This window comes from Prenolepis imparis, unplaced genomic scaffold (assembly GCF_030444845.1).
Source record: "Prenolepis imparis isolate NDT839.2.m4 unplaced genomic scaffold, iyPreImpa1.0 SCAF_8, whole genome shotgun sequence".
Classification (NCBI taxonomy): domain Eukaryota; kingdom Metazoa; phylum Arthropoda; class Insecta; order Hymenoptera; family Formicidae; genus Prenolepis; species Prenolepis imparis.
The window spans coordinates 10,315,271-10,337,887 of NW_028141166.1; the positions used below are offsets into that span (position 1 = coordinate 10,315,271).

At 29.2% G+C, this 22,617-nt stretch overlaps 5 protein-coding genes across 6 annotated transcripts in view; 1 reads left to right on the forward strand and 4 right to left on the reverse strand.

Annotated features, from left to right (window-relative positions):
• Nucleotides 1-5,553, reverse strand: LOC145939778 (pyridoxal-dependent decarboxylase domain-containing protein 1). The gene is made up of 10 exons (XM_083044372.1): nt 5,422-5,553; nt 5,075-5,275; nt 4,074-4,484; nt 3,671-3,952; nt 3,501-3,572; nt 3,140-3,376; nt 2,705-3,052; nt 2,221-2,506; nt 1,883-2,140; nt 1-1,721 (listed from the first exon to the last, which is right to left on the reverse strand). The coding sequence occupies exons 1-10, from the start codon at nt 5,485-5,487 to the stop codon at nt 1,468-1,470; spliced, it is 2,415 nt and encodes an 804-aa protein (XP_082900498.1). The 5' UTR covers nt 5,488-5,553; the 3' UTR covers nt 1-1,467.
• The window catches only part of LOC145939779 (uncharacterized), a 24,139-nt gene continuing 6,951 nt past the window's right edge, over nt 5,430-22,617 (forward strand). For both annotated transcript variants that reach the window (XM_083044374.1, XM_083044373.1), the window contains exon 1: nt 5,430-5,967. The gene's annotated coding sequence lies outside the window, so the exon portion shown is untranslated. The remainder of the gene's footprint in view (nt 5,968-22,617) is intronic.
• On the reverse strand, nt 6,619-7,976 carry Mrpl12 (mitochondrial ribosomal protein L12). Its single transcript, XM_083043672.1, has 4 exons — nt 7,817-7,976; nt 7,300-7,543; nt 6,890-7,021; nt 6,619-6,811 (listed from the first exon to the last, which is right to left on the reverse strand). Exons 1-4 carry the CDS (start codon nt 7,879-7,881, stop codon nt 6,695-6,697), a joined length of 558 nt encoding a protein of 185 aa, XP_082899798.1. The 5' UTR covers nt 7,882-7,976; the 3' UTR covers nt 6,619-6,694.
• On the reverse strand, nt 10,528-12,319 carry LOC145939311 (uncharacterized). The gene is made up of 3 exons (XM_083043543.1): nt 12,168-12,319; nt 10,919-11,360; nt 10,528-10,533 (listed from the first exon to the last, which is right to left on the reverse strand). Exons 1-3 carry the CDS (start codon nt 12,317-12,319, stop codon nt 10,528-10,530), a joined length of 600 nt encoding a protein of 199 aa, XP_082899669.1.
• Nucleotides 21,364-22,617, reverse strand: part of LOC145939489 (F-box only protein 21-like) — a 4,206-nt gene continuing 2,952 nt past the window's right edge. Inside the window, exons 7-8 of the mRNA XM_083043819.1 lie at nt 22,183-22,498; nt 21,364-21,939 (exon numbers count right to left, since the gene is read on the reverse strand). Of these exons, the coding sequence (XP_082899945.1) occupies nt 21,779-21,939; nt 22,183-22,498 (477 nt within the window). The 3' untranslated portion in view covers nt 21,364-21,778. The remainder of the gene's footprint in view (nt 21,940-22,182; nt 22,499-22,617) is intronic.

Genomic DNA, 22,617 nt, shown 5'->3' on the forward strand with positions numbered 1-22,617 from the left:
TTTCATAGTCATTAGCAATACTTTATTACAACAATTTTGGTACATAAATATACATACTGCTCGATCTCTTTTCATCTTCGACATTTTTCAACAATTTACGAATATCTCCTAATTGCGCGGTATATAATTGTTGATCTTAATCATTGCAATATTTCATCTTGATTTCATCATCGATTACATAATACAAGAGCAATAATATAGATCATTTTTTTTTTCTATTTTATTTAGATGGGAATATAAGTTTTTTCTTTGGCGAGTCATTGCTTACATCTTTCAAATACCTTCAGAACACTTTTCTCGTAATATTTTCATACAAATACCTATTCTTCATAATCTTTCATAAAAGATACAAATATACATAGAGAGGAGAGAAAGAAAGTTTTGTTTATTACATTTTAATTACAATATTGTGCTTATGAAAATTTTAAACTTAACAAGTGCGAATAATCAATTTAAAGATTAGTAATTTAAAGAGAGTAAAAGAGTTAGCGAGTAAAGGGGAAAACTTTTAAATGACTTTGACAAAAAAAAAAGACTATAAGCATTTTTGAGATAGTATAAGAGAATTAAATAGTATCTAATATATTTTATATATAAAACTTTACTATATTCAACAATAAATCATTTTATTGTAACATATTCTAAAAAAAATTATATATATATATCTGTCAAAATATATTTCGTCAAGTGCGAATTAATACCAATAAGATATGAGAAGGAGAAGCAGAAGATAACTGATGTGAAAGAGAAAATGATTTTGTTTTAATTCTTATTGTTTCAAAAGCTACTGCCAGGCTATGCATTTATTTGCAATTCGCGTTGTTAAGAGAAAATTTGCATTTATTTACATTCTTCGTGGAATCGTCACGAATCTGTTCATTACATTTCACAGTGTGAATCAAGATTCGTACTTGTTTCTGCATCTTTGTGACTGGACCGCTGGTAACCGGAATAAAAAGACATGCCACAAGGAATATAAACCGATTGCGAAACCGATTGCCGAAGCATCGTAAAAAATCGCGAATACGCGTATAAGTTTGACAGGCATTTTTCAGTGTAAAATTGTTACGCGTGAACTTATCGTAAAAGTAACATCGCATACGTGTATCAGTCTAGTAAGTACATGGATTAAGTCGCGATCGTTTAGTAGCGAAAATATAACAGCGAATTTTGTGAAAAGAGACATTACGTGAGAAGGTGAGAAAGATCTCCGGTGAGAAACAGCTGGTCGAAAGTATTAGCGGCAAGGAAAATATTAAAACTGTCGCGCGCGTTTTTTGTTTTATCCAGCAAACAAGTTGTACAGATATTTTACGGTCTAATACTTTGCAGATATAAAGAGTACCTGACGATGGGAAACATCTTAATGTTTCATGTTCAAAGTATAGTGTCGCTCTTTTACCAAGATTAACGACGACTTGGAAACAATGTGTGCTCTCGACGTATCGTAACAGTAAAAACTGTTTACTACGACTTCAATGTTTCCCCCGACTCTTCCTTGACCTGGGGCTGAGAACTGGCATTGCTTATCAGAGGCATGCTCTTACCGCTCTGTAGGCTAGAATGACTGGACGATCGACTGTGGCTCTGACTACTAGCACCGACTGGCGTTTGCACTAGCGGCTGGGGCGGAGTTCTGGCACCGGAACCGTTGCTATTCGCGAAGTTGGGTTGCAGTTGCATGTGATACTTGTAGATATTTTCCGTACTCTCCACAATACCTATTTCAACAGATAAGTATTACATTAGAGATATATTATTATATTATATAATATATTATAATATATATTATTTAATATATAATATATTATTATTATATCTCATATTATGAGATGATCACATTTTGTGTATGTGAACGTCTCTATATAAAATTTACAATTACCAGCTTGCAAGTTTAAACTACGACCGCGAACGCCAGTTTCCCTCGAAATAGGACTCCACCAATTGACAAAAGTTCCTACTACAGGGACGTGCCTAAGGATACCCTCCTGCCACAATTTTTCCGCGTTTTCCCTCTCGAGATCGGTTTGCGCCGTCTCGATGCCTCTCTTAACTACTTCAGAGATGGTATCCATCATTTTAGAACTGGCTTCAACCTCCTGGCCAACTTGTAAGACTAAGGATAACAGTTCGGCAACGTCTGGAAATAATATTGTAGCGTTTCCGATGAAAGATAAAGTAATATGTGTTAAAAAATAAAATGCATTTTATATGCCTTACCCGTGTCTTGCGTCACCATGCCAAATCGTACGCAAGCCAAGCCGTCTGCGCCTTCTCCTAGGGAAAATGCGGCGTCTGTGCTGCGTAGCATTTCGACCAATTGCACATTTAATTTGTTCAATTCGTCCTTTGCCTGATCGGTCATAACGTGAATCCAAGTAGGCGGTGCGTAACGCACACCTCCCAAACCCGCCCAACCCGGCATCTCCACTAAATGTAAGGAATCATTCTCCGAGACTAAACGCACGAAGGTGTCTTTGTGTTCCACTGTCGCTAGCAATATTTCCTATTCAACGAAATTACGATGGTGTTACTGACGAATTTACAATTAGCGTTAGATAATTAATTCTGTCCGTATTTCTACCGCATCTTTAACGTTAAATGCTTTAAGTTATTCTTTTAAAAACAGATTATAAAAAGTGCTACATACATTTATACGTTATACGTTCGGTAGGAATACAGATGAAATCCAAGATATTCTTACTATTTGTTGTTCAAGACAGGTCACTAGATTATTTATATCTTCGGTCGTAGGCGGCTGATCGGGATTCTCCAACGGACAGATACGAATCGCGACACCGCACTGTTCTATATCACAAAGTTCTATTTGTACATTGTCAATGTCCCTCTGAAGAATCTGCCCCAACCAGGAGTTTAGTTTGTCGTAATAGGGTAGTACGCGCTCCGTGGTTTGAAGATCCTTATGCGCAGGTACAAATTGGAAAACTAACGCGCTCGCTACAACTTCGAATAACTGTAAATTGTTTATAGGATTGTTTACGAGATATTCGCTTAAAGTGTAAGACTCCGTCTCACCGCCTGGCGGTTGACTCTGAAAGAGAATGAAGAAGGATTTCATATAGTATAGTTTCTTTTTTCTTCTTCAGCGAAGAGCGTGTATTCTTTTGGAGAAACTTACCAATATTCTAATGCAAGAGAACTCTTTAATCTTATTGTACAACTCTTCCACAGCCAAGAAACATCTTTTAAATCTGTTGTATACTCCGTCTCGACCTAAAGCTTGCAAAACGGCCCACAAGGGTAAAGTTGGTAATCTTCTCGACAGCGAATCCGCCATCAGTCCTGAGACTAACGACAGGGTAGTATCTCTCGGTGTAGGCCTTCCTCCTTTAATATCTGCTAATCTATACAATGTCTATAAGCGAATATTAAGGAAGAATAATTGAAGCAATAATTGATCGATATAATATATGTAAAAAAGATGATATATATAAATATATAATATATATAAATAAATAAAGATATACATAGAAGGATACAACTACTGGTAGCGAAGGTATACCTAGCCATGTGCCGAGTGGTAATGTAATGCTGTCCGCTATTTTCGACGGCTGCAACATAAAAAATAAACAAAAAGATTGAAAAAAGACGTTTGACGATGATAAGAAATGAGCCAAACTCTGTTAATAACACACTATGCAATAATTACCAAATCTTTCGCCGAGTTGTTCAACGCGAGCGCAGCCAGCGAATGTCCTCTGAGGTGTAGCCAGACGTTGTACTTGTCGCATATCGCTCGTAATCGCGTAATATTGTCGCAATGACCCGTCAACACCGAACCGGCTTCGGCTAGTACCAACAACGGTGTTACATTGTTCGATTGAGTGTCCTCCGCTAAGCGTCGTTCCAACGCCGAGACGTCCATGGTATGTTTCGAGCCAAACATGGTGTTATGTGGGATTGGTCTTATGCATTGAAGCGATAAAGAGAGCTGCAAAAACACAACCGAATCTTTATATAGTTTCAATCAATGATCTTCAAACTCTTTCGCGATACATATCCTACAATAATCGATTCCGAACGAAGCGGAATAAAGGATCAAGGAGTATCACCTGTCTGCACAAGTGTTGAACGACGCCTATGGGCGCAGCGACCGAGCTGTAAATTAGAGGAGTCTGTGACACGAGCGCGGTGAAGCCCTCCTCCATGTATCGAGGATATTTTCGGTGCAGGGCGAGCCGGGTCACCCTGACGAGTCCCTCCAGGTGATCCTCGTGGAAGGAGGACGCGCAGTCGACGAAACGGAAGATGTGACTGAGCCATCTCGTCGTGTCGGCCGCGAGACGTCCGGCGAGTTTTTGTGCGTGTGACTTTGGTAGCGCTATCGCATAAGCTGAAACGGTGTGCGTGACTAAGGCCAATTTCGCTGCATCGGTTAGAGTTGGCAGAGCCGTGATTTGGCTGATCGGGGCGTCCGGGGATCCTTCAACTGGTTGCGGCGCGTCCTCGTGAACTACCAAATCCTGCAGAATAGAAATTCTCCAATGAAATCTATTTTCCCATGATGTATTAATTATTATCAGTCATATGGTTTGTAGTCGTATAAAAGAAATGAAAGAAATGCAATATTTTTATTATTAATATTATTAATATTAAAATAAAATACACACACACACACACACACACATGCACACATGACAATCAAAAGAAAATAATGTAAAAGAAGAAAGAAAAGATATCTATCTTATTATAATATTAATTTACTTCATATTACGTAATTATTGAAAAAATTAATTAATAAATTATTGATTGCAAAAAAAGAGAATTATATAATATAGAAAATATCTCTTGTTTCTTAAAAGAACATCAAGTTTCCTAAAAAGCAAATCATTCAAAGAAAAAAAATATGCATCCTGGTTGTGATCGCTGATTCATGTTTACTTGGTTGCAAATTTATACTGCATCGTTGTTGCAACAGGACGTAAGGCAAAACACATCGCCACGTGATAAGCAATCACCTACCGCTATCGCGCTACCGTAACGGCCAATCGGCTTCTGCTAGCAACATAGAACATAATAGCAAACACACACATACACCCTGTAATTCGCTCACCTGTATCAACGCCAATATCTCGTCCGGTTTCTTGGGCTGCGACAGAAATCCCGAGGGATTGTTCCACGTGGTGCCGCCGTGGAGGCCATCGGCCTCCCTCTCCACCGCCTGCTCGAGCCTCGCGATTACCTGAGACGCCTGGAAGTGCAGCGCGCCCACCTCGGTGGCCGCGGACGGCGGGTCGCCACCTCCGGCACTGACCTGTCAAGATCGAGAGAGAACTCCGTGGTTAACCTCCGTCTACGATCGCGTCGCCGATCGCGAATACTGATCGTCGACCTCGTCCCTTGATTATCCCGCGACTTCCTCGCGAACCGTCCCGTTAATCGTCGCCGAGTTATACCCACCTCCAGGATGTTTTGCGCTATACTTTCCATCGCCGCGTTATCGTTTGTGTCAGCCTCCTCGGCCATCGTGGCAGTACTACTGGCACTGGCAGTAGTCGTGGCTGACAGTAGCGTCACCTCGTCGACGATCGATCCTTCTTGTATCCCTGTAGCGATTACTCTTGTCAAATTTTTTTTTTTTTTTTTTTTTTTGTAAAATATGTATATATGGAAATGCGTTTCTTACAGCATATAAATTTATTTAAAATTTTGGGGGATTTTATCTGGACTCCTTTAGAAATTTTGCGAGATGTGAAAGGAACGGGGCCCCGCGAACGTATGAGACGGCACTTATTTTATCAATATGGCCGTTGCAGCGCCATTTGTTCAATTCGCAAGTACTTTGGAATATTTGTTCGATTTTCGATTGTGCTATCGTGTAGTTTTTATATATTGAAAATACGTAGAAAGTAAAGAAGTGAAAATACGTAGAAAGTAAAGAAGATATTTGGAATATTCGAGTTGCTGATGGACACTTCAATTTTTCTCATCGAACATAATTGTGAGGTATTTATTAAATAAATTGAGCTATATTTTATAAGGAATGTATTCTCACCTAAGAAATGTGTATTTTAAATGTAATATGTAAATTTTGTAACCTTCTATCAATTTTTATCGTTTTTATCAATTTTATAGTTTTTTTTATATCATTTATCTATCAGTGAACATTACTCTGCATCGTGATACAGAGGTTATTTCTTTCAAAGTTGACAAGATTTAGAAAGAGAGAAACATCCAGTAGCTTTTAAAAAAATTTAACATGATATGATTTTAATATAAAATAACTTTGCATACAATGTATTCATCCAGAACCATCATGAGCAATTAAAAAAGATGGTAAATTGAAGGAAAGTAATTTTAATGAAAATGGAATTTCAAAATATTGTGTATATAAATAGAGAATGCACATTTTTCTAATATATTTTTATGAAATTATATATGCTTCTTTGATTACAAGTTTGGAAATATTATTCAATAATTGAAAGGAAAAAGATATTATATTGCATTACTGCGAGATAATTTCATGGTTGACAAAAATATATTAATTACACAATTTATATATATTGAAACAATTTGACGAATGACAGAATCTTATAAATATGTGATAAAAATGGAATACAGTTTTCTGCAATATAGGAGTAATAGAAAGCCTCGCTATGTAAGTGAATGTAAATTTTTACTATATAACATTACAGATACACATAACAATATATGTAATCACACATATGATTTTTTATATGATTTCGACCTTAGCACCGACCTTTAAAAGAGAATCTCTCAATTTCTCTGCTTCATCTTTTGCCATATCCGCCTTCACTATCGTAGGTGAACTTTCGACAAACTTCTTTGCCTATTTTAGAATCACATATAGGAAAATTAATTTTCAATAATATTACATTTGATATTTAAAAAGTCGATAATTTAATACCTGAACGAGATTTGTGTCTGGTAACAGGCTCTTTATTTCCTTTATTAGAGCTACCTTTTGTTTATCATCAAATCCTGTCATTTTAACACTAAACGATGTTTGCACTTTCTTTTGCGTTTGCTCTTCTTCTTCCTAAGCAGAATAAAATTAAGAATATTAAATAACTTGAAACGATTTAAAAATTTCCCATAAAATTATCAAAAACTTCATTCTATTTTCCACTATCTTTTCATTTAATTAAACATAATAAGATTACCTCAGGTGCCTGAAGCATGGCAGCAAATCCAATTTTAATTAAATATAGTAAGAACTTAATATTTTGACAAAGAAGAATTATGTTTCATACAAATGAAACTCTTCTGTACAATGTATATATACAATATATAACATTATGATGATACAAAAGTTACCTCGGCTTGAGGCGCAGCAAATCCTCCCATAGGCATGACAGGTGCATCTGGTAAATTTAGTCGCTTCTTTAACAGATCACTGAGCTGCGCTACTTCAATCAGATTGAGAGCGCTTATGTCATTAGCTATTTTGTCGATTTTTGGATCCACCGGTTTATCAGCACCCGGAGGAGGTGGTGGTGGTGGTGGTGGTCGTGAAATCGACGATGTAGGTTCAGTCGCTGCTTCCGCTCGTCGAATAATGCTAAACATTTAAACAAATACATATATCATTGAAATAATCATTTCTTTTTAAGAATATTTCCAACTCGAGTAAGTTACCTAACACTATTTCCTACTAGACTTTTTTCATCGTTTTACTGACTCAAATTATTTCTTTAATTCAATTTTTACCGAATAAAACTTTATATTATTTATATTATTTCGAATTAAAATAATGATGATAACAAATGAGGTTATGTAAGCATACTAGTTTGCATAATTATATACATTCGTATTAGAGACATCTCAATCTCACCATTTGTGAAATTGACGAAATTGATGAAGGTTTTGTCGAGATATCAGACGGAATGTATTTATCATCTTGAAATTAATTGGAAACTCGCTCACGATGTGAGACAAAAATCCGGTTATCAGACAATCAGACAGTAAACGAGTCACCTAAATTCAACCATAGAATTAAGAATTGAAGAGTGAAGACTGCCATAGATAAACAATCTGTAAGTTTATTGGATGTACTGATAGGGAATTTCTAGAGTTTTCACAATTTAAAAACACTAGACTATTTTAATAGCGCGCCATTAATTTTTCTATGAGATATAAGATATATAAGATATATAAGATATATATATATATATATATATATATATATATATTATAAACTGAAATTCAAAAATGCTAATTTAAAAAAATATGATATCTTTTGTCAATGTGTAAAAAATACAATTAAATATATGAATATAATACAAAAATATAAAAAAATATAATATAATATACACATATAACGTATTGATGATCAAGATTTTTATATTAGACATCTTGTGCATTTCATATTATTATAACTTTATATACAACTAATTGTATATTTAAAAAAATTGAGCGAACAGTGTTTGTTCACAAGTCGATGTTATTTAGAGATATATAAAAGAAGACAAGATGTAGTCTTATTTTATATAAGTATTAAAATTAAATTAATCTTTTAATTTATCTTTACACATTAAAATAAGAAAAAATTATAAAAGTTTAATTATAACAAGAAAAGTGAAAAAAATATTTGTATATATAAATATAATATATTTAAATAATACATTATATATATATTATATATAAATATGTGAAATATATTTGTTTATAGAATATATAAAATATTTTTTATAAAATATATATAGAATATATTATTATTATTTTAAATATAATATATTTTATATGAAATATTTTCATAATTAAATATTTATAATTTCTATAAAAATGTTTAAAATATGAATAATATGTATTAATTTTTTAATACAATTGATTATTGTGCCTCATTTCATTAATTAGAGCGACATCATATGGATAATCTCTCGCTAGCATTTCATTGGGCACATAATAATTGCCTTCAAATCTACAAAAATATCGTCCTATCTCTTTATGATTGACCCATCTTGGTGAGTCACATTTCGATACACTCTCTGAAATAAAAAAAAATATATTTTATGCTGTAATAGAGAGAAAAAAGATTATAGAATATATAATTTATAAGGGTGTATCTATAATAAATCTCTATAAACGCATAATTAACTATTTCGATTTTCTCATCGTCTATATTCTATATATATATTATATATTATATATACTAATATATATATTGTATATATATATATATATATATATATATATATATATATATAGATAATGTCTCTTCACACAAACATACACACACACATACAAATAATGCTATACTTCATATATATATATATTACTATAACTTGAAAAAATGATATACCGTATTCCGCATAACAGTAAAAGTTATTTTCACATAAAATTACATAGTACGGTTTATGCGTATTACATGTAGAATCTGCACACTTCCGATTTGTGCATAACGTATTTGAATATAAAATCGGGAAATTGTTAAATCTCGTCATACACGTTGATGGAGGATAATAATAAAGATTCCAACCAACTATCACTCCAATGTGAGTTTCATCAACACATCTATGGGTTACGATTGTTCCAATCACAAATTTTATTCTTTCCGATCTTTTTTCTAGAATTTTTTTTCTTGGAATCGTGAAGTCACAAAACCACTGTAAGGAAAATTTAACATTATAGAGATAATATATAATTACTAATATTTATTCTTTATAAGTGATTTTCAAAATTAATTTTATATCGATTTAAATTGCAGATAATTACAAATATAAAAAATATTAATAAATATTAAATATTAATATTTATATTAAATATTAATAAATATTAAAAATAATAAATATTAATTATAGCTAATTATATAAACAGTGTTCATTATTCATACAAGTTATACAATGGTATGCAATAATAGACATAGTAAAGTAAAAGTTACCATCATTATGTCTGAAATATTTATGTATTGTCCTAATAGCATACGACTCAGCATTATTACCTCCCCTGGGTGAAGTATGTGTAATTCGTTTTCCAAATAGTCAATTAATTTTGTTATTGTCTTAAAAAAAAATACATATTATATCTTAAAAAAGTCCAAGAAGTATAATATGTATTATCTTAAAAATAGACCTAATAAAGTTCCGATTACAGACGAAGAAATGTGAGAAACTGCTTCTTATTATTTTCTTATTATTTATATAAAGAATAATATATTGATTTAACATATCTTTATATTAATAAAGTTCTTTAACTGATTTCTATATATTATATTAACTATTGCTAAAATTAATAGAGATTATATAATAAATAATTGGCAACCAACCTTATAGTGACATCTTTTATCTATACTACGATTATTCGGCACCAAGTAGAATCGACCGTGTCTTAAATCCAAACTATAATACTCTAATTTGCTTGTATTACTAAAAACAAAAAAAAAAATATATATATATATATATATATATATATACACATACAGACAACAAACACATTATATACGCGTAGTCAATATGATAATTACTCAAAAAAAATGCAGATGTTTAAGAAAATTATATTCTCTAAATTATTTCCATAAATGATACAAAAATTAAAACTAGGCTAAAGTCAGATCTAGAAGATAAATATATAAATTATGTAATTCATCATATGTAGATTATATGATATATGCTAAATAAAAAAAAAATACGTACTCTCTCTCTAAAGTTAAAGTTATGCTTACCCTATCGGTCTCAAAAATATTTGAAGCAAACAGCCTCCTATTATAAGGGAGTAAATGCCGAATCTTCGCAATACACTGTGATATATTGTGAGTAGAAATAGTCTTTCGCTGCCTCCTGAAACCTATGGCATAAATAAGAATGGCAAAAGTGATTATATTTGAAAAACAGAGTGAATACAGAATTATTCTACAGAATAATGCAAAATATATTATTACAACATGTATTAAATTTATTATAATAACATGTAATTTATTATAATTACTATAATAACTTACATTATTTACATCTTGATTTAGGTTTTTTAGCCATAGCTGATTTAATTTATGGAAATATGTTTGAGAGAATATAATTCTTTCGGTTATAAACGAAATTGGTAATATTTCTTCATAATTCCAATAACTGCAATCGATATTACTGGTTTTCCAATAAATATAGTACTCATTAGCCACCGTTAATATAGGATGCGTGGGACATTCTTCCCTAAGAGCTTGCAACACCTTTTCTGCAATTTTATCTAGTAATGCTTGTATATGCGAGTAGGAGACATGATTTAAAGGTGTAAACCATTGTACTACAATAGTAACCAACTGTTCTAAAAATTGTCGTTCTCTGGGTTTATTTATAAATTTTAGATATTTATACTTAGTACGAGAATGTCTCAGTAATCGAAAAATTAGGCGGCTGTTAAATCTTCGCGTTAAATCGTGACCAGGTTCCCTGACAAATTTACATACAAATTGCGTAACACGTTAATTGTTTAAATACATTGGTATATATAATATTGTGTTATTTATAAATATCTATTTAGAATTTATTGAGTTGTACCGTGCAGATTGTGAAAACATTCTTTTAAATTCATCTAGAAGAAGAAAATAATTCGTTGAATATACATTTGAGCAAAGAAAGTTTAAAACCAAATCTCTCTTGTTATCATCGTTTAAATTATCCATGAATACATGATATACAAATTCCCACATTTCTTTCGCAAATTTTGCATTTGCTTTTAGCTGTTTTTTAAAATCGATTTGATGAAGATCTTCGCTTTTTATGCTAGTATAAACTCTTTTCATAGTAGGCCATCTAAAATTAAAAGAAAAGATACCTTATATAATTTTTCAAAATTGTATTAAACAATGTCACTGCATTAGAGGCAAGCTTTGAAGAAGTAATATTTATTATAGGGAAAATGTGTGTAAAAAGAAGTGCGAAAAATTGTGTTACTAACATTTATGATCGAGGTTTTTACTTTTGGCAAAGTTTTTTAAATGGTTTTAAATGGAACGCTTTTTCAAGAATTTTTTTTAAATGAAAAATATAAAATTATATATAGATTTTGTAAACATTTATTTTATTCAGAAGATTATATAACTTTTTATATTTTTTATCATAAAGAAAAGTTATACTATCAGTGCTTATAAATTAAATTAATAAAATAAAAATATAGATCTAAAATTTCATATTTTGTCAGATTCTTGATGCGCCCTATAAAGGAATTAGCAAAAAAATAATATAAATGTGACCTACCTTTGATAGAATTTTTTTATCCAAAGTATATTACCCCATTCTGTTTGTCTAAATTTCTTGCACGTGGAGCTGAAATTCTCGATGTCCTTAATGCTGAGTTTCTCCAGAATGATAACAATCACTTCGTAAGGCAAAGACATTATTGTAGCCATGGTAGTAATTGAGCAAAGACTAAATCTTACACTTTGCCAGATAATCGAAACGAATCTCTTGATTTTATATATTTAGTAACGAACGCGAATCTCTTGATTTTATATAACTAATTTTGATTACAGAATGCTAGCGCACAAAAAAACACTGCGGTATTTATTAGATTTGTCCATTTGTTAATAGGAATGTTTGATTTCGAATCAATCTCTCAGATCGATTTTTTTAAATTTAATTTTGATACAAACTGATTATTTTAATAGGAAATGTTTTCTCATTTTTCACTAACTCAGGAACGCTTTTGACCATGTAACTGTAACAATTATCGATCCAATAACAATGTTTGTATGGCTTACATGACCGACAAAAGTAAACTACAGTTATTGTGTATTCTATATACATATCAATAGTTATCGTAAATGATACTTTATTATTATAGGCGTGATAAAGGAATATTTTCAGCGAATAACGTGGAAACCGTAAGGAATAAGAAAGCTACAGGAAAAAATATGTAATAAACTTTTTGAAATTGTGACGGTGATTTCAGTTATGATAAAACATTATTAAGAACCAATACTTAAAGAAATTAGAATATTAATTTAATAATAATGTATATATATATATATATAATTTAATAAAATAAATTTCGTATATTCTTATGGTACTGTCAATTGCTTTTCGGCAATTGTGTCACCGTTTTTCCGAAAATAACAAGTAAAATTTATGCAATTTCATGTCGAATTTATGACGTCGAGTGAAATATGTCATTCAGAAGAAATATATGTTTCTTCTTTCTATAAAATATCTAATTGGAATAAGAAAAAAATTTATTTATTTATAAATAAATAAGTAAATAATAAATTTAATGAATGAATAAATAAATAAATAAATTTGTTTTAATTAACTTTTATTTATAAAAAGTAGAAATAAAAAGATGGAAATCATACCAAAACGATAGGTGAATCACGAATAGAGAGAAGAGAATCCGGGAATGACGGTTTAATCAGCAATCTTGCTAGACTTGGCATTATGCATAAGACAATTTTTGTACAATATTATAATAAAAATTTTTTTAGATCGCAAATTTATATTTCGCGGCAAAGGAATTTTTTAAATCGTACAAAAATATAATTCATGATCAATCAATTATTTATCCCGGAAAATAGTGTGTGAGCAAGATTATATACAATATAATTCACAAAGTTCATAATATATGAGTATTATCTCTATATATAAAACTTCTTTATACGTAATATATGTGAAAAATTTTACATACCTATACATATATACACAAATTCATCATTTCTTTTTTTAATTTCTTTTTTTTTAATATAATAAATATAAACTGCAATTCAAAAATTCAAATTAAAAAAAAATTAAATTATAATTAATATATTTATTATATATATATATATATAATATTGTACAATATATTTATATTTATACATTGTATATATATATATATATATATTATATAAATATATACAATAATGTATATATATGTATATATAATAATAAATATAAAATATATATAATATAATATAATATATATAATATATGTATGTATTATGTATATATGTATGTATGTGAACGAAATATTTGATATTTATTATTATTAATAATATTTTGTTATTATGATTTTATACAATATTTGAATTTATACAGTATCAGAGATCGACTTTTTTGTCGATACATAGTCAATTGATAGTCGATCGATACTTTTGTCAGAAAGCCATGGAGTTAGCTTTTGATTAAAAATACACAGGGCCGGTTTCACCATCTCTGATTAACTCAATCGGCCGATTAAACTATATCTTTGTCTCTTTTTAAGAACGTAGCTGAAAAGAGACAAAGATATAATTTAATCGATCGATTGAGTTAATCGGAGATGGTGAAATCGGCCCACAGTCAATTGATAGTCGATCGATACTTTTGTCAGAAAGCCATGGAGTTGTCTTTTGATTAAAAAATTGCAATAGTATGCGTCCAGCCTAATATAAACTATTAATTGTGCCTCATTCCATTAATTATAGCGATATCAGATGGGTAATCTTTTCCTACCAAATCATTGGGTACATAATAATTGCCTTCAAATCTACATAAATATCGTCCTATTTCTGTATGATCGATCCATGTTGGTGAGCGACATTTCAATATCTGCTCTGAAATAAAAAAATATATGATATTTTATACTGAACTAAAATAAGAAAGAGATTCTAGAATATATAATTTGTAAGAGTGTATCTATAAATCTCTTCAAACACATAATTAATTGTTTGGTTTTTCTCATTGTTTATATATTATATAGAATTTCCAGTAATGATCGCACGACTTCTCGTGTGCAGATAGAGTGGATTAAACAGAGTAGAAAAGATCTTTTGCGATCGAGATGTGGGGCAATTATTACGGACACCTTGTATAGATAGTGACTTAAAAATTATACTATATACTTCATATATGACACTATAGATTTTAATTAATGATATACCTTGTCCTATGTAACAAAATTTATTATTGTTACATAAAATTGCGTAGTATGGACTTTCCGTATGACACAAAGAATCTGTACAATTAAAATTTCCGCATTTTCGGAACAGATTTGAATGAGAACTCGAAATTTTAAACTTAATGTCTATTGTTGATGGATTATAATTAAGATTCCAACCAACTATGACCCCAAAATGAGTTTCATTATTACAGTAATGGGTTACGATCGTTCCAATTACAAATTTTATGTTTACCAATCTTTCTTCTCGAACTTTTCTTGGAATAAAATTAATAAGGACCTGCAAGGAAAATGTGTTTGTATATACATATGTATATATAAAACACAAGAATTTAATAATACTTCTCTTTTCAAGTAATTTCTAAATTGATTTTTATATGGATTTAAATTGCAGATAATTATGTAAATATAACATTATTAATAAATAATAAATATTAATTACAAATAAATAACTGTATAATCAGTGTTTATTCATGTTATATATTAGTACGCAATAGTATAGAGTAAGTTACCTTCATTGATTGCAATTCTAAGATACTTAAATCATTCCCCGACATTAGCTTATTCAGCACATCTATATCTTGTGAGGAAACTTTATTTAACTCGATTTTCAAAAATTTAATTAATCTTTTTATAACCTTAAAAAAATAGATATTATATCTTAAAAAGTGCAATAAAATGTATTATCTTAATTCATTATATTATCTTAAGATTAGATCTTATAAAATTCGGATTACAGATGAGAAAATGTGTGTGTGAGAAACTGTTTGTTATTTTTTCTCATTTTCTCGTTTTTATAAAATAAAATTTATATTTGTTTAACATATTTTTACCAAGGTCTATAATTGTTTGCAAACTATACTAACTAGCGCATAAATTAATAGAAGTTATATATAAATATAATTGCCAACTAACCTGTAAGTAATCTCTTTGATCTACACTATGATTCTCCGTCCTTATTTTATTGTCCAAATATAATATATCGTCGTTATTCGATCGATAACAAAAATACTTTTCATTTCTCGTATTACTTAACAGTAAAACATTAAAAATATATATATACATACAGGCAATACACACACACACACACACATTAAATTTTTTTAAGCATAATTAATATGCATTATTGCTTCTTTTACAGTAATTATCATTAATTACGCAAGCGCGCGTGATTAATGATAATTACTGTATAAAAGAAGCAATACATATTATGCTTAAGAAAATTATGTTCTTTAAATCATATTTACGAAAATAAAACAAATTAAGAATAGCATATTAGATCTGAAAGACAAATATATAAACTATAGGCATGTTTCGATATACACTGTCTCAGTACTGAAAATATATAATATACATAACGTAAACTATAGATTTTCAGTACTGGCAGTGTATATCGGAACATGCCCTATGTAAATTATTATATATGTAGATTATGTAAAATATAAAACATGCGCATGCGTATGTGAGAATAAAAAAGCAAAGTGATGAGATAGTTCTCTCCCTCTTTCTCCTCTTTCTTTTCAAAATTAAAGTTGCACTTACTCTTTTGATTTAAAAAATATTTGAAGTTTACAGTGTTTATGTAGAAGAGAGGATATGCCGAATCTTCGCATTACACTGTGATATATTGTTAATAGAAATATATATTGGCTGTCTCTTTTTATTTTAAACTATGGCACAAATAAGAATGATAAAAGTAATTATATATTTGAAGAACAGAGAGTGAACATATAGTTATACAGTATAATACAAAACATTATTATAATTTATTATAATAACTTGCATAATATAATAACTTACGATATCTTCAAAAGCATTTAAGTCCGAGTTTATTGACCATAACGCATTTAATTTATGGAAATATCTATCAGAGAATATAATTTTTTTGGTTATATTCAAAATTTGTAATATTTCTTCGTAATCCCAACGACTGTAATCGATATTATTATCTTTCCCTTTATTAAAGTCCTCATCATTATCTATCTGGGATATTGGGTGCGTGGGACATTCTTTTTTAAGAGTTTGCAACACCTTTTGTGCAGTCTTATCTAGTAATGCTTTTACATATAAGTAAGAGATATGTACATTAGGTGCGCACCATTGCACCACAATAGTAACTAATTGTTCTAAAAGTTGTTGGTTTTTCGGTGTCATTTCAAATGTTAGATATTGAATCCAGATACCATAATATATCAGTAGTTTGTGAAACCAGGGGCAGTGAACTCTTCGTGTTAAATCGAGACCAGGTGTCCTGATAAATTTACATATAAAGTGTTCAATTGTTTTAAATATATTGATTTATAATATTGTATTACATGTAAATATCAATTTAGAAAGTTTATTGAATTGTACCGTGGAGATTGTAAATATACTCTATTACACTCATCAATAGCAAGACAATATGAATTCAACGAATTCACATTTGAAGACAAGAAGTATAAAATCAAGAGTGTCTTGTCAGTTTTGCTTTTATCCGAGTACATTTGAGATACCACTTCCCACATTTCTTTCGTAAATTTTACACTTTCTTTGAATTGTTCCTTAAAATCTATTTGATCACGATCTTCGTTTCCTAGCTTTTTGCTGTCATAAATTTTTTTCATAGTAGGCCATCTAAAATTAAAAGAGAAAATCCTTCATTGTTTTAAAATTATATCAAACATTGTCATGACATTAATTATAAATTTTGATATGCATAGTATATTTCATAGGAAAAATGTGTGAAGAGTGAAAAATTTCATTACTAACATCTATGACTCAAGTTTTCACTCTTATCAGATAAAGATTTTAACACTTTTTCAAGAATTTTTCTTCAATTTAAAATATAAAGTTATAGACTTTTATTTTAATTCAGACGATCATATAGCTATTTAAATTTCCGAACTTAAGGAAACGTTATACTATCAGTATTTGAATTAAATTAAAATAAAATAGAAATAGAGAATCTCTATGTTTCATTTTTTTTAATCAGATTATTGGCAAAGTACCCTGTGAAAGAATGTACAAAAAAAATATAAATGTGACCTACCTCTGATAGAACTTTTGTTCCCAAAGTGTTTTGTCCCGTCCTATTTCTCTAAATTTCCGGCATGTGGAAGAAAAATTCACGATGTCCTTAATGCTAATTGTAAGATTCTCCAGAATGATAATTATCATTTCATTAGGCAAACTCATTATTGCAGCCATCGTGGTAATTAAACGAAATGATGAAGAGATAAACCTTACACTTGCAAAATAATCGTAACGAACGTATCTCTTGATTTTATGTAACTAATTCTGATCACAATATGTTAGCGCACGAAAAAATATCGCGGCATATATTGGGTTTATTTGTTTATTTATGCCGGTAGGAACGTTTGACTTTAATTCGATCTTTCAGATCAATTTTTCAAAACTCGATTTTGATAGAAATCGATTATTTTAATAGAATATCATTTTCAGATTCTTAAATAATCAGGAGCGCTATTCCGAACATGTAACTTCGAACAATTCGATAATAATATTTATATATAGTGCACACGTATATTTGCACACGTGCAATAAAAATAAAATTAAGTTATTCTGTATATGTATATAATTCATGCCGATAATTATCGTAAGCGATCATACTTTATCAATTATAGTCATGATAACAGAACTTTTCTCAGTAAATAACGTATTAGAAGCTATATAAACATGCCAGGAAAAAAATCACGATGATTTTGGTTTCAATTATGATAAATTATATTATTAAGAATCGATACTCAAAGAAAATATATATATATATATATATATATATTAGTTTTAAAAAAATAAAATTTAACAAAATAAATTTTGTATATTCCTTTCTCGATGGCGCTCAATTCAATTTCTTTATAGTGTCGTGTCCCTGTTTTCTCGAGAAAAATAATTAAATAAAATCGATGTAACTGCATGTTGATGTTTATAATGTCGATTAAATTATATATCACTTTACTTTAACATAAAATACCAAATTATAATGAGAAAAAGGAAGGGAATTTAATGTCTCTCCATGTTATGATATCTTATTATTGTAATTGTAATTTTACTTATAAACTAATTTAAAAACGCGCATGATAATAAGCTGTGGATATCTGTCTCGTCCTGACATCGACATCAACAACAAATTGTTATGTTGAGATTGTCAATTTACTTGACTATTTAAATTCTAATGTTCCTCTTTGTCCTAATTGTGACAGAAAATAAATTATATCCAAGTATCTGTTGAGCAAAATTCAAATTTTTTTATGTTTTGCTTTTAAACATGCTTGTATAAATTTGTAAAAATAATAAATATGTAGCACCGAAACGCGTACGTAAATGAATAAATTAATATTATATTAATATAACGATATTGGTTTTTTTTACATATAAACACGAAAGAGGATGGCATTGCACATTTTATTTCTCGCATTTTGTCAGAACAAAACATTTTTCTCTTGTAGCTTCAAAACGAAAAAGTAGCACGTGATTCTCCGGGATAGTTTTGAATGAGATCTCTCGCGACTTGTAAATAATCAAATAGCTAAAGATATAAATTTTAATGGAGAATTTGAAAATGTTAAGGAAAATACAAAGAGGCAGAGACTCTAATAAATTATAATGGACTGGCAAAAATCAACGAGATTCTTCATAATAAATGATCAGAATTTTGCGGACGTTCGCGTTAAGAAAAATGAAAAACCGACAAAGAGCGATTCCTTCATCTGTGCATTCATTATGACTGAATCCTTCCGTGAACTTATTCCATACTTTTTCACAAAATTTCTGAAGCAAGTCGCGAGATAAGTATTTACGGTAACTTGATGTTCGAGAAACTTTTATACGTAAATTCAGATCACGGGAATCCATATCTATTCGTGCAACTATCGTAGATATCTCACTCATGACACAAAAAAAGGAATCTTGCTTAAAAACAGGGAAGGTAAAATATACGAAGAGAATTATTAGATATTCGAAACATCACATGAAGACTGAAAAAATGCCAATTTAAATGTTTTAATTTTTTAAATGTCAACATTTTTATATTATACATTTTGTACATTATATAACTTTATGTATATAATTATATATAGCTGAGTGAAGAGTTTGTTTACGAATCGATATAATTGCAGATAAAGAAAGAAGAAATAACTTTGTTTTATAATAATAACCATTAAAATTAAATTAATCTTTTAATGTATCTTAATATATACACATATACGTTATAGAAAATAAGAAAAATTTAATTATAATCAGAAAAATAAAAAAATATTTGTATACATATATAATATCGTATATGAACATATATGATATAGCTATAATTAATGAAATGAGACGCAATCAATAGTTCATATTACATTAAAATGTTAATTAGTTAAAATATAAATATTTAATTACTTAAATCAATAGGCGCATAGTTTCCTTAGAGCATACAGACATCTATATGCTATATGCTATCTATATGCTATCTATAGCTATCTATATGCTATCTATATATGCTCTAAGATATTTTCATACAGCGATAATCAATAGGCGAAGTTTCATACAGCGATAATCCATAGGCGCAATTATATTACATTAAAATGTAGGATATATTCACATTTTAAATATTTTTAAACAGAAATTATTTAATAAAATATTTAATTCCATATATAATAAATATTCCATTTATAGAAGTATAATATTTATATTTTAATTTTATATTTTAATTAATTAAATATTTAATTTAATATTACATATTTTATTAATTAAAATATAAAATTAAAATATAAATTAAATGAAATGAGATGCATTCAACAGTTCATATTACATTAACATGTTAATTAATTAAAATATAAATATTTAATTACTTAAATGTCCCGAGAGTTTTCGTTTTAAATTTTAAATGGGCCTATTTTGAAGAATGTTTATAACAACATGAAGAGCGAAGACCGTTATCAAATAGATTTTAAAGAACAATTAAAAGCAAATGTAAAGAAAGAATGTAAAGAAATTTCTTTTCTTTTGGAAAGAAATGTGGGAATTGATATTTCAGATATACATAAATAAATTAGGCGATGACAGGGAAGACTGCGTTTTAAACATTCTGTCGGCAAACGTGTATTCAACGAAATATTATCTTATTGTAGATGAGTTTAAAAGAATGGATTTACAATGTGTATGGTATAACTCAATGAATTCTTTAAACTGATATTTACGTGTAATGCAATATTATAAATTAATATATTTAAACAATTTAAATATTGAACAATTTATATGTTTTGTCAGGAGACCTGGTCAAGATTTAACACGAACATATTACTGTCCCTTCATTTTTCGATTTACGGAGACATTATCGTATTAGGTATAAATGCCTACAATTTCGAAATAAACCCAAGGAACAACAATTTTTAGAACGAATAGTTAATGTTGTGGTGCAATGGTTCAGATCTGAAGAATATATCTCTTACTCATACATAAAAACTTCATTAGATAAGATTACACGAAATTATTGCAAGTTTTTAGAGAACAAAATCTCATGAATCCAATATTTAATTAATTAAATATTGAATGCATGGAACTTTGTTCTCTAAAAGCTTGCTTGGGTTTATTTTTAAATTGTAGACATTTATACCTGAAACGATATAATGTCTGAGTAATCGAAAAATGAAGGGACAGTAATATGTTGATGTATATATATTTCGTTGAATACACGTTTTGCCGACAGAACGTTTAAAACACAGTCTTTCCTGTCATCGCCTAATCTTCGCTCTACATGTTGTTATAAACATTCTTTAAAATGGGGGGGGGACCACCTAAAATTAAAATAGATATAAAGTAGAGTTCACTAATAATACTTCTCTAATATAAAATTAAAATGTAAATATTATACTTCTATAAATGGAATATTTATAATTAAATATTTTATTAAATAATTTCTGTATAAAAATGTTTAAAATGTGAATATATCCTACATTTGAATGTAATATAATTGCGCCTATTGATTGCGTTTCATTTCATTAATTATAGCAATATCAGATGGGTAATCTCTCGCTAGCATTTTATTGGGGATATAATAATTGCCTTCATATCTACAAAAATATTGTCCTATCCTATCATGGACGATCCATTTTGGTGAGTCATATTTCGATACATTCTCTGAAAAAAATAAAATATTTTATACTGTTCTAATATGAGAGAGATTGTAGAATATATAATTTATAAAAATTTATGTAATAATTTTTTTTAAACTTATAATTAACTGTTTGGTTTTTCTCATTGGTTATATTTTATACAAGATATTCTATACTAATAATCGTCACACCTCTCGTAAGATAATATCTTTACAAATAATACTATATATTTTATATAATACTATAGTTTTTATAAATGATAACCTACCTTGTTCTATATAACAGTACATGTTATGCTCACAAAAAATTGCGTAATATGGCTTATGCGTACAACACGTAGAATCTGCACACTTCAAATTTCTGCATAATATATTTGAATTAAGAATCGGCCTATTACTGTTAAAATTAACGTTAAAATTAATGCCTAATGTTGATGGTTTATAATAAAGATTCCAACCAACTATGACCCCAATGTGAGTTCTATTATGGGTACAGTTATGGGTTACGATTGTTCCAATCACAAATTTTATTTTTGCCGATCTTGCTTCTGAAAATATTTTTCTTGGAATCTTTGTTATATACAACTGTAAAAAAATGTAACATTAGAATTTCACTAATAATACTTTTCTTTTCAAGTGATTTCCAAATTGATTTTTATATTAATTTAAATTGCAAATAAAATTATGTAAATATAAAATTACTA